The sequence below is a fragment of the Cyrtonyx montezumae genome, unplaced genomic scaffold (assembly GCF_038088225.1).
Source record: "Cyrtonyx montezumae isolate F1298 unplaced genomic scaffold, pur_monq_1.0 scaffold_1, whole genome shotgun sequence".
Lineage (NCBI taxonomy): Eukaryota > Metazoa > Chordata > Aves > Galliformes > Odontophoridae > Cyrtonyx > Cyrtonyx montezumae.
Window position 1 is genome coordinate 2,466,313 of NW_027071825.1, and position 12,960 is coordinate 2,479,272.

At 38.5% G+C, this 12,960-nt stretch overlaps 1 protein-coding gene across 1 annotated transcript in view; it reads right to left on the minus strand.

The window, feature by feature from the left end:
* PATJ (PATJ crumbs cell polarity complex component) overlaps window positions 1-12,960 on the minus strand; it is a 137,756-nt gene that overhangs the window by 77,839 nt on the left and 46,957 nt on the right. The window contains exons 19-27 of the mRNA XM_065737858.1: window positions 10,798-11,007; window positions 10,153-10,272; window positions 7,208-7,573; window positions 6,476-6,596; window positions 5,045-5,198; window positions 3,714-3,785; window positions 2,747-2,924; window positions 1,773-1,883; window positions 1,265-1,342 (exon numbers count right to left, since the gene is read on the minus strand). Of these exons, the coding sequence (XP_065593930.1) occupies window positions 1,265-1,342; window positions 1,773-1,883; window positions 2,747-2,924; window positions 3,714-3,785; window positions 5,045-5,198; window positions 6,476-6,596; window positions 7,208-7,573; window positions 10,153-10,272; window positions 10,798-11,007 (1,410 nt within the window). The remainder of the gene's footprint in view (window positions 1-1,264; window positions 1,343-1,772; window positions 1,884-2,746; window positions 2,925-3,713; window positions 3,786-5,044; window positions 5,199-6,475; window positions 6,597-7,207; window positions 7,574-10,152; window positions 10,273-10,797; window positions 11,008-12,960) is intronic.

Here is a 12,960-nt window from a genome sequence, read left to right on the forward strand (position 1 = left end):
GGGACACAGGCCAGTAATCCACTAATAGCAAATCATTCCTACTCCGAGATGCCCCTGCTGCAGCACAGTATGACTACTTTGTGAATTCACGTTCAAAGCTAAAAAGGAGCTATGTATTTAGGCACTGATGCTTTTCTATATTCCACCCACCAGTTTATGGCACCAATAGATGAAAAAGGCCTGAAAAAGATTAGGTTCCCTCTTTAACCTCCAAATGCTATAGAATGGAACACACTGGAGTCCTAGAGATTAAAGGCAGCACATTGCAAGAGGATGAGTGCTTCTGAGATTAGAAATATCGATAACAAAACCAAGAAAAGGGGATTGTAACTGCTTCATTGTAAGTATTATCCATGGGCATGAAAGCAAAACTTCATCTTAGTGGGTTTTTTTTGGGGGGCGGGGTGGGGTGAGGGGCATAACCAAGCCTCATAGCATCTGTATCTGACAGGATCTGAAACAAGAGATAAGAGGGCCTTCTCAGTTACACAGCACACACAAAATCACTGAGTAGGATCAAATGAAAAGTTCACCATATTTGTTGTTGGCACGTTAAACTGCACTGAGCAAAAGTTATTGTCCACACTAATTGTCTCTGCTTCTCCATCCTCAAAGGTGCAGCTGACCTACTGAGGTCAACTCCGTTCCCAGATGAGAGGCACCCAGGGAAATACACAGCCCATTAAAGCAACCTGGCTGAGTATGAAAAATTAAATTTTTCCCTTACTCTAGTGATTAAAACAAATCCACTGGTTTATATCAAATGGGTTTCCTTCATATTTTTTTTAATCAGCTGTAGAAGTTACTGTAATAGCTTCACAATTACCCAGCCAGCAGCAGACCACTGGGTCATTTCCTTGTTTTACACAGGGATAGGAAACGTGGGAGACTTACCTGATTTAATTATCCTATAACACAATTTTCCTGAATTTCAGTCAGCCTCACATTAAGGATATGATCTGTGTACATGTTATTATTTCTCAATTTCAACTGAAAAAGGAGAATCAATTGGCCTCCCCATGGAGCAAGACGAATAACTCCAGAAAAATCCCAATATGAAGCACCAGGGGAGAACCACCAGGGGAGCCTGAATCCTGTCTCGCATTTGGCAGAAATTTGGCAAAAACTATTTGAACCAAAATATTTCAACAAAGCACTTCAATTTTCAATTCAGACTTCACTGAGGTTTAACATACAGTTATAACGCGCCATTATATCACTTGATTTAGGAAAACTTGGGTGTAGCATTACATGGAATAAATACCTTTTCACTCTTATTCTCTTTGTTTGCATCCTGGTCTCTGCTGACTTTGACTCCCTTAGGATGTATGGCAGAAACCACCTGTAAAACAATATTATGCACACTAGGAAAGACAGTTCCAGCTGAAAAACACCTGATAGGTAATAACAATAATAAAGCCATCCAGCACACTGTGCACTCTTCATGCTTTCATTCATTTGGATAACAGTATATTTTTACATTATGAAATATAAACAAATTAGAATACACAGGGTCAGATGCAATTTTACAGATGGGACAATTGTATTAATATCTAGTCAACAAATAGACATCTACTTGATTTACACCAGAGAAACAAGGCTTTGAATCAAGCCATGTAAGCAAAGATATGGTCTACAAGCAGAAACTCTGATAGAAAGCATGGGGACATAAATTGACAGATCTTGCCAAAAGAAATTTAAGCAAGCTTAAAAATAAGGTGCATATAGCATATCTATTAAGTTTTGGAATTAAAAAATAGAAATTAACTCACTTTTGGTATGTTAGACAAACTCTGAACTACAAACACAACGGGATTTCCAGCATTCTTGATAGCTTCTACTGCTTCTTCATGTGTGGCATTTTGTAGATCTATCCCAGAAACCTAATAGATATAATTTGTTTTTATTAGCTAGCTTGTTATTTACACTGCACCTTTTGGAGAGATCACACACATTCACTGAAGATTAATATATATGAGGAAGATTCTAAAAATAGTCAATAGAAATTCTTTTCGAAGGATTTTTCTGAGATGGTTTAAAGAAAAGCATATGACTTAGTATTCACAACAAAGATGGCCATATATTTTGTCAAGCAACTCTTCTATTCCAAAAAACAAAGAGTAAGACTATCAGAGAACACTGGGTATAATAATTCTTTCAGATTTTACCTGCTTGTAAGATAAAATCTGTTTTGAAACAATCTTTCAAAACACCACACACAACCCTCAAGTACATAAAGGAATGTCATTCCTGGCTTTCATCTCTGGCTGGGCTGATTTTTACTCATTTTTCTCTGAATCCCAAGGTGACAATTCCATTCTCACCCCAGACACTTGCCAAAATCAGCAGCTTCCTTTAAACAGTAGCTAACCAAACTGCTAACATACACAAAATTGACATACACAAAACAACAGCCCGTATTTCAGTAAACTCTTCTGTATATTACAACGAACTCATAGAAGATGTAGTAACCTACTGCATAAATTACTATTTATTATTCATTTGCCTAAGTCTTTCCTTTCATTTCTCAGAGCCTGTCTTTTCTTAAATATACAGGAGAATGTTAAACCATCTCCACGGATAAACCTTCAAAAAAAGAAAAGACAGCAGGGGTATTTTTCTGGTTTTCAAAACAGCCATCAATAGTTCACAAACCAGTGGTTGTATTTTGTTCCTCCATCCATCCTTCCAAAGCAGAGTCAAACTTTATTTCTTCAAATGAAAAGCTAGGTTTGTCTGCATTTACCTCAAGTATTTTATCTCCAGTTTTTAAAGCTCTTGTTCTTCCTGCTGGGCTGTCTTCCAAAACTTGTTTGATAAAGATCCCTTTAAGTTCCTCTCCATTCTTCAGGCGCTTTATGACAGTTTGTCCACCGACAATACTTATTCCAAGAGACACATGAGGGTCTCTGAAGATCTCAACACTGAAAAAATGCATGCAGAACTCTAACAGCTTGAAACAGTTTTTAAGCTATTAAACGCAAAGCCTTAAATAAATGTAAGCCTTTGGTCTTTCAAGACTGTTTAACAGAGTGAAGAGATGAAGCTGGAAGCCTATGAATGCTCTCAACAGACCTGGCTTTTTACCCTCAGTTGTCTTCACCCCACAAAAAGAAAAAAAGTTACTTCCAGCCCAGGCCTGCTGCTCTTCCAAAAGGTTTTTATTTTAGAAAAAGTCACGATAAAGCAGACAGGTCTTAAATTGATTGGAAATGGCAAAAACTGAAAATGGTATGCTAGAAATGATAAAACTATAAACAAGTTTAATGCTGGCTTTCGTGTATCAGATGCATATTAATCAGCTTAAGTAGAATTCTTCTAATCATTTTGTACTTAGGACCATAAAAATCAATTCACCTGAAAGTGTTAGCAGCATAATGAGAATGCGGCTAAAAGTTGGCTTGGCAAATCCAATTACATCACAGAGTTTAGCAGAAAACTCATGGAAAAGGAGACATAATCACTGTGTACATTGTTCAGCCCTAATAGTTATTAAAGCAACATGAATTTGTAGGTCACCATCAACATATGCATACCAAGGTTCCCCAAGTCAGTTATATAACCAGAAAGTACCACCGTTAAAAATACACTGCATCTAAGAAAGCCTAAGTTACAAAAGGGAAAGAAAATATGGAAGAGAAACAAGAAGAAATAATCACAAAAATAAAGACATCATGCAAATGAGAAGAAATGATACAACTTCATGAACGTACGTCCGAGGTGGTCCCCAGTGGCTGAAGTTTGGAGTTTCTTCACCTTCTCCTTCTTCTCTCTCAGGTAATTCACTAATTGGAGGCACAGGGAGGGGAAGAATAAGAAAAAGGTATCAACTATGCCAGGTCACAATTCTTTGCATATTTTCTGTCTGGCAGTGAGACAGCAACACGTTCTCAAACAGTCCAGTTTAAATCAAGTGTACACAGTCAAGAGACTAGACAGGAATTTTTGTATTTAGGTCTAAATCTATCTAAGGAATGCACCGGAATGAAACATGATGGACTGGCCAAATTTATAAGCTGCTGTGATAAACACATCTTCACTGCTGTACCTTGTTCTAAATGACTATTTAAGCAGTTAACATCTACTTTCTGATAAATATGCTGTGATTTTTATAGGGATATAAACATGATAAAGCCAATCTAGCTTATCAGGAAACAGTTGTATTGCAACTGGGAGAACAGGCCCTGTGCATTCCACTAACCACCTCAGAACAAGGTGTTAATTAAACTCTTACACTAAGTATGACTCATCTATTCACAGAATAGGAATGGAAGTATCAAATAGCAGGCACCACACAGCAAGGATCAAGCAGTACATCCTTACACATTTTCTGAGAGCTGTAAATGCTACTTTAACATTGCAAAAAGGAAGTAGGATGTTGTGCTGGAGAAATAATCCCCTCACCATATTGCTGAGCAGCTTTCACACTGAGGGACAATTAATTAGGGAAGCACTGAGAATTTGAGCCAACAGACCCCAAAAGCTGATCCTCTACCTGCTTACCCAAAGTGGTGGGAGAAGTATGGGAGAATTTACAGTAGAGGTAACAATTTGTGACCAGTGCCAACTCGAGGTTTGTCAGCAGTGCAGCAAGATTAAACTTCTACTGAGGGCTATAGTTGAACTGCTTTTCCCAAAAGGAAGAAGTGAAGGAACAAAGGAAAACAAAAAAGAAGAAAAGAGGACAGAGCTATAATAAGGAGGCTAAGGGGAGAACTCTTTAAGAGGTAATGACCAGCGCTGCCCAGTGAAGGCTACATCCATCCTTCTTCTCCAGGTCACGTCCACTCTTGTGGCTCTCCCCTCACTATGGGTAAAAGTGAAGTAGGTGGGCCAGTATTCAAGGGAATAAACACGGGAAGTAAGAATTCAGTAAGGCTGTAAGGCAAATATTCAGCTCCGTGGGTAAAAGGCACGGGCCACCCCCAGTGTGCATCTCGGAGCTTCCTACAGCTTTCAACAATTAGTCACTTAGGTAAAGCAAGAAAAAAAAGTTATGAGCATTAACAGAAAATCACCCGAAAACTGAAATCTTTCTCCATACCTGTACAAAACTGTTCTAGGCTGAGCTAAGGTGGTAACTCCCACAGATGCTTGATTCTTGGAAAACAGATCATCCTCCCCTTCTTCTTCCTTTTCAACATCTTCCAGGTCAACAGCGAGACCAGGTAATTTAGAGTCCATCTGAAGCTTTGCACCTGATGAAGTAAAAGTTTATAACTAACTTTTGCTTTCTCTGTCTCCACATCTACCTATCACCTTTGGAAATAAACCCCTCAGATTGCCATGTTCCAGATGTGAATGGTGAGTGATGATCAAGAAGCTCAGAGACACAGACTACTTTTGAAGGAAATTTAAAGCATGCTGATTTATTTATTTTTAATAGCACCTTGCTTCTGACCTGCGCTCAGGCAATAAGAGAAAATGCCATATCTTTCTGGAATCAAGACATGCTTAGGTACAACTTATATGGCATATGTTTTTCACAAAAACACGATTAGAAATACTGAATCCATCCTTCATGCAAGGAGAGCTGTACAAAGACCTGCTCCAGTACGGATGACTGATGTCGTTTCAATGCCATAAATATCAACGCTAATTAAATCACCAGAGCTCCTTGCTAGAGTCATTAGTCTGCCATTTTGGTTAACAGAGCATCTGTTGTACAAGGTGCAGGTGACAATGAATGGAAAGAATCCCCCTTGCCCCCAGTAAATGAGTGCTATCTCAGGCAGGCTGATAAACTAATTTCACTGATGAATACCAAATTCTAACCACTGATTTAAGGAGGGGATGAAATTCATTTGGCTTTGAAAAGGTACCTTGAATTATGTATACTCATGTAATGAAACTGCAACAACCCAGATTAAATCTGAAGAAAATCTTTGTTGAAATATCTACCTCCAAACCCTTCTCCCTCCAAGAACTCACTTCATTCATTTTGGCACATCCATTACCACTCATACACCTTGATATTCTCACTGCTCTGAGGCAGATTGAAGAAGGTAAGAGCTCATCCAATGAGAGTCCAGAGAACACACACAAACCCATAGGGCAAAGTTCGCACACACAGGGACAACAACCTCACTGCCCTGAGACAGTATGGAAACTGGAAAGTTTCGTGTCTGTTTCAAAGTCAGACATCACTGGAAGTGCACATGAAGCTGCCAGAGAAAATAAAGCAGACCATGGATGGAGTCCTCCTGGTGACGAAGCTAGACAGAGTGATGTGACTCTCCACAGGCAGGAAAAAGCTACTACAATTTTCAGTATTACTTACGACAACTGTATGTAAACACTTGGAAGAAAAAGCAAGAAAATGATGCTGAAACTGCCTTGATCTTCAATTGAATATTTTATCATTTGAAAGAATGAAAATAAACTTGTGCTTCGATATAAAAGTTAAAGACGTAAACATAAAATTACAACAGTTTTAAAAAAGAAGAAGAAAAAGAAAGAAAAACTTCTTACAAACCTAAATCCATTTTGTTTCTTGATCCTGACTGGGTATCTCCACTATCCAATAGACCTTTTTGGAAGTCACTGTGTGCCATGGTTCCAGAAGATAGTGAAGTTATATCAGCATTTTCTGCATACTTCAGAGAGGAGGAAAAAGTGAAGTTAGAAAACAATAATATCATCTGATATAGAGGTATTTGACATGAACAATGATTTTACTGCAAGCATTCACATTTTCTCAACAACGTAACTATGTATTCACGTAACTATGAACTGCAGTATTGTTAAGTACCTAAGCTGCGCTATCACAAGGGTCTAGGAACTGATGAAGATTAAAAAAGAAAAGAGAGAGATCATTTCACTGACATTGTTCCTGAAGGCCCCAGCATGACCTGAGTTTGGTTACTACTGAAATGAATCAAATAACTTATCAAAGAACTTGCCAAAAAGAAGGGAGTCCAGATGTTACAGATGGGAAAGAAGATAAAAGTATAGGATACCTATAAATACACCAACCAGAGGACGTACCTCACCCAAGCAAATGTACAGTCACTACATAACAAAACAGAACCTTTCCAAAACACACAAAAATATAAACAGACTGGTGTCTATTAGAAGTACTCAAATCTCAGCTAGTAATTAAAACACAAGACAAACTGATTACAGAGTTTAGGTCTGGAATTTGCCTTGAGGAATACAGGTCCCTGCCACCAGGGTACAGCACTGAGATGAACACAGCGTTACTTACCATCTGCTCCTTATTGAATGGATATTCCAAGGACTGCTTTGGACTTAAGTTAGCACTAGATTTTAAGTCTTGTATTTTAGCTCTCTTAAGTTGCTCTGCCCATTCTGTATTCAGGTTTTTTTCTGAAGTTGCCTTCTGTCTATCTGATGAGTTATATTTCAGGAAGTCTAAATCTTCCTCATACTCATCCACCAGCATTTCTCGTTCTTCATCCACCTCTTCTGTTCTGGGTTTCCAGAATTCATGCATCTCCCAGGACTCCTTCTCATATCCATTGTCATTTTGAGAAAGTTGAAATGACCTTCCCAAGTCCAAAATTGGTTCATCAACAACTTCCTCTTTAAAGGGTGTTTCATCTCTGAAACCCTGCATAAGATGTCACGGGAATATAGATTTTTCATTACGTTTCTTGCTAACTCTTACAACTATGATTTATGTTAGACCACATTAAAATTATATCCTGATTTTGTAAAGTGAAAATTTTCTAGCTTTTACATTTTCTCAAAGAAAATGCACTCTACAACTTTTGATTTTAATTGCAAAAGTAACCATTGCAATTTCCTTTGAATATAAAGCAATTTCATTTGGACAGCTCAGATGCTGGTGCAGCCATTCAGAATAACCACATTGGACTCAAGTAAGAGAATGAAGATTTTTAAACTATACAAAAAACAAACAAACAAACCAACAACAACAAAACTGCAGAAAAAAAAACAAAAAACAACCCATATGCAAATCTAACTGAAGTATCTTTGTGACTAGGACTTACTGCTATTGCTGTCTATGCAAGTACATTCCTTACAATACTACAACACCAGTTAAATAAAACTCCACCAAGAGTTCAAACCACAGAGCAAGGTACAACAAAACCAAAAAGATATTCAAGCCTCCCCTCCTCCAGACCCCAACCTCTGAAAAGATCTTGCTCAACAGTGGTTTTCCTGGGATTTGTCACATGCCTCCCCAGTTCCCAATGCCTTGTGTTCCTCCCGAGTTGAATGAGGTGCTATTCACCGGCTCCGGCTCACAGAGCGAGGCTGATTGCAGCTAGAGACTGCAGGGACGTCCCTGAAATTTTATACCTTACAGAACTATCAGAAAGCTGGCTACAGGCTGAAAGCTTTTCCTCTCTTTACTTCAGGCCACTGAGCATCCATGCCCAAACTTGACCTCCAGAGCTCCGAGACCCCGAACACCAAAACCAATCTGCAGATTCAGTGGTCCTGAATCAAAATGTTTTCCTTCTGCTTCCTGCCTCTTCCCAGGCTCCCCACGGTACTTCACTATTTCTGACCCTTAGTGTCAGAATTGTGTTTTGTAAGAAAAAGCTCAGACACTGCCAAAAAGTGCTCACAGTTCAAATAAGTGTCAGGAGAGAAAGCAAGAGACAGACAAGAGCAAAAGGAAACAGTGCAGTAATACTAGCTGGCAGGAACGCATCGCATTAGCAGTCTAGAGGTTACCCCATTTTTCACAGGCATTACATGTTCCTTTTTGACCTGAGAACCTCAATCTCACAAAATATCCAATCTGAAGAGATTCTAATTCTCTTCATTGTTGCTATATTTCACTCCTGCCGCATCATTCTCCAAACACTGTAGTCTTTTTAAGAGCCACCAACTTCCTCGTAATATTAAACAGTTCACTCAGAAACCACACAGCAATTTGTATTGCCATCTCCTGATACAGCACTTAGGTATGTATAATCACAGACTGCTGCACTGCAGTAGCAGACTCTACCAATGGAACAGGGAATACTGCAAGCACAACAATAAAGCCCACTGTTGTAGCATATATAAAATGTCCAAGTTTCTTTTTTTTTTCCCCCTGAAGTCAGCTTTGTCAGCACTATCCTAAAACATAAGAACTCAAGCCATCATGACACACTGCTCTCAGCTCTTAGATGAATAGATAAGGTAATAAATAATGGCAGTTTTATACCACCTTTCTATGCTACTATCAGTTCTGTTATATGTAAAGTGTAACAAAATACAAGCAATAGTATTTGCTTGTATTTTGTACAAATTGATCATTACAGTTCCTACAATCAGTAGGAGAAAAATAAAATAGGCTGTGTAAAAGCAGGTAATAACATTAGCCTTATTTAGAAAGTAGGAAAAAAAATCTGAGCTGGCAGAGGACTAATTGCTCTGCCAGGAACTCTTCCCATGCACCTGGTGAACAATAAACTCCATCTTGCATCGTGAAAATCCGTAAGTAATACGTCCAAGCCAATTCCTACACAGAACACCTACATCTGCCCCACAGTACTGTTTCTTTTGGTGGTCCTAAGTCTACAAAGAATGCACTTATCAATGTGAATTAATTCACATTCATCAAGTATTTGAGAACAAATGAAAATTCAGGAATCTCTCACTCCAGGCAAGTCAGTCCTGCAATACAATTGCTTATTACTCTGATATCTGTGTTTCTCTTGCTCGCTTTAGTGTCACATCCCAACCCAATAATGTTATTACTCACAAAATAAAAAGTAAGGAGAACTGAAGGAGAGACTAAAGAAATTACTCTAGCCCACCCAGAAAGTACGTGAAGATGAACAGATCTCAAGCTCACCTCATGCACCAGACTACTACTCTGTTTTCATCCATTATAACACAGAATATTTTATTCCATAACTTTACTTCTTTGCAAAGCTGAACCAACAACGTATGACTATTAATGGTGTAGCATTCCTATTTCATAAGCAAGATAACACAAGGTATTTTAATGATTAAGTAAAACTGATAAGACAGTCCAGGAACTGTACTGGCAATTGTATGCTTGGTGTTCTCTACACAATTAGTATACCAGCAGCTGTTGGAATCTATTTTTACAGGGAATCCATCCTGGAACGTATCCGATATTGAAATGTTACCCAAAGGATATTTTATCTTCTGTCTGTAAAATGTTATTTCCTGCCCTGAACCAAAAGAATAAACAGATACCTGTGGTGCTTCAAGGATTATTGAGAAATTGATATTATCTCTTGTTTCTGGAGATTCTGGGCCAGTTTTCACATTACTGGTATCCACACTATGCATGTTCTCTTCCTCCTTTCTTTCCCCCTAAGAAAAGCGATCAAAATTGTAAGACAGGAAAATAACACCAGCACCCAGAAATTTCAAATTTTTCAACTAAATGGAAGAGGGAGAAACAGCCATTGGAAAAAAAGGTGGAAAAAGTTATAGGAAGATTAAAAAGGGAAGTCACAGATGGAGCAGGTAAAGACAACAGCCTCTATTAAGATATTAGTACATATATTTGTCTTTCCTATGCATTTTTGAAACAATATAAGGATACGAACAATGAAATATCACTTTCTCAGAAAAGGAAAAAGCATATTTAATGGCCTTCCATCATTCTTAATTCACCACTCTGCTACCATTTTGAATTACAAGCACTTTCTATCAGTTGGTGCTTTGCTTCAATTAATTTTGTCTGCTTGCACTTGAAAACCAGCACCACAGCCTTTTCAAGTAAACTCTTACCTGTTCCAAAGCCCTGATTCCAGAAAAAAAAAAATCAACTTGAATTTACACTCCTGAATTCAAGCACATCACATAATGCAAAAAAAAAATCCAAGCACTTACCACCAACGGTTTGCAGATTCCAAGAGAAACTCTTCCTGGGGGCACAGATTTCAACACCTCTACTGCCTCTGTTAAAGTTGTGCTGTCTAAACACTTCTCATTTACAAATACCAAGCGGTCACCCGGTAGAAGCTCACCACCACGTTCAGCTACTCCACCTGCCACCAGAGAGCTGATCACAATGGCTGTTCTTGTCGGATCCAAGGGATCCTGAAAAAGAATCCCCAGAAAGGTGATGATTATTTTGAACACATAAAGAGGAGTTAAGCATGTTCCTCATCTCATACAACCAAACCGAAGCTTGCTAAGTCTTTCAATACGGTCAGAGCCTGGAGTTCACAAAAGGAAAGGTTTGCTGCAGGAAGATATTCTGTCCCTTGCTTAATCCATTAAGAAATCTTAAATTCTAAAGCTGACTGATGCTCTGCCTCCTTTCTTCTCACATGCAGAGAATCAGCCAGGCCAACCTGGAAATAGAAAAACAACGCTGGCACTCTTCCACAGCCCTCTGTCCAGTCTGTTCTGTGTTAGTGTTACATAAAATAACCATCCTGCTTGCAATTCAAGAGCTTCATAGCAGCTACGTTTGTTAAAAAAAAACAAACAAACAAAAAAACACTGCAAGGTTATAAATTTAATTCAAGTTATTAAAGAATCAAAGTCGCAACATCCAAGAAACAGCACTGTGCATTTATCAAACTACTGTTATGCTCTGCAAGATCTGCAGACAACTTATAGAAAGAAGTTAATGTGTGAAGGTTCCCTGAGAACAGAGGATCAGAAGAGTAATCAAGATCATTAATGAAGACACAGAAACAGGAATGTGAAGTAGTCAATATCATACATGTTGGAAAGGCTGTAAACTAATGCAAGAATACCACTTTTCATACCTTTTTTCTTTCCCAGTATTTACCTCTGCATTGTCTCAGGAACCATTTCTAGAATACATTCAGCCATTTAAAAAACCATTCTCAATCCAATGAAATCATCAAAAGTGATTACATTGTCACAGGAAGGTACAGAATTTTCTTATTATTTAATTAGAAGCTTTTCTCCCCTTTGCTGAGTCCTCATAAAGTTCAGAAACATTCTGTGTATGCACTATACCTCCAAGAGCAAAATCACATACGATTTCTCCCCCTCAGGAGTTGCATCTTATTCAGGGCATAGGAGGGATAAAAGCAAAATTCAAATCACAGTGACCACCAGGAATTTACACCTCAGTGTTAATTTGGAAACAGGAATGTTTTTTTCCTTTATATAACTCCATGCTGCTTTCCAAGTGAATTTTTTTTTAAGGTATGTACAAACGTATGAGGCAATGAATGTAATGTCTGCAAATTGCCTGAGTTCGGCTGGAAGAGGCATACTGAAGCTGAATTTAAGTAATATACACTCATAATAACTCTCTCCTGCTCTACTGCTTAATCCCCACATTTTACAGTTTTCACAAGCATTAGGTGTCCGCACGGTAGGAAGAGGATTCCTTGCTGGTATCACATCTCAATAATCAAGCCCAGCAACTTCCCTCTGCTGCACAACAGTGTTCTGCCTACTGAATGAGTGCCAGGGCTCTTATTCAGGGCTGCCTGACTGCTTGTGCTCAGACCCAAGTCATGCAACACAGATCCGAGAGCATTTCATTTGGTTCAAATACCAAGCTATACACATTCTGTGTACACCTTGGGAATGACTAGAAGTAAAAGTAATGATACCAATAGAAATAAAATAATGATATTAATATAATAATAATGAAAAATGTCTGAAGTCCCAAAAAGTTCAAAGGTTCCAAGATTTAAAAAAAGAAAAGGTTTGCTTTAAAAGAGCTAAAAAAATCTGTAACTGTAAAGCTCCTGCTGCCCTCTGCATGCACAGTCAGCTTCACCTGCTCTTCCCAACACAGCCATCCTGATGACAGCTAAGCACAGAAGAAATACCCCATCTGACACAGACTTTGGAAATGTTTTTGATTTGGGGCTCTTCTCCGATGTAAAATAAACATAACCTTTTAGACTTCTTTGCAAAAATCAGGACCATATTAATGCAGCCCTTTTGAGACAAGGGAGATGGTTCATGTTAGGAAAGCTTTGCTAAACAAACTAAACCAGCAAGTTTATTTTTTATCATGGGCTCATCTTGCCATGGCAAGCAAGGTTTGTGCCC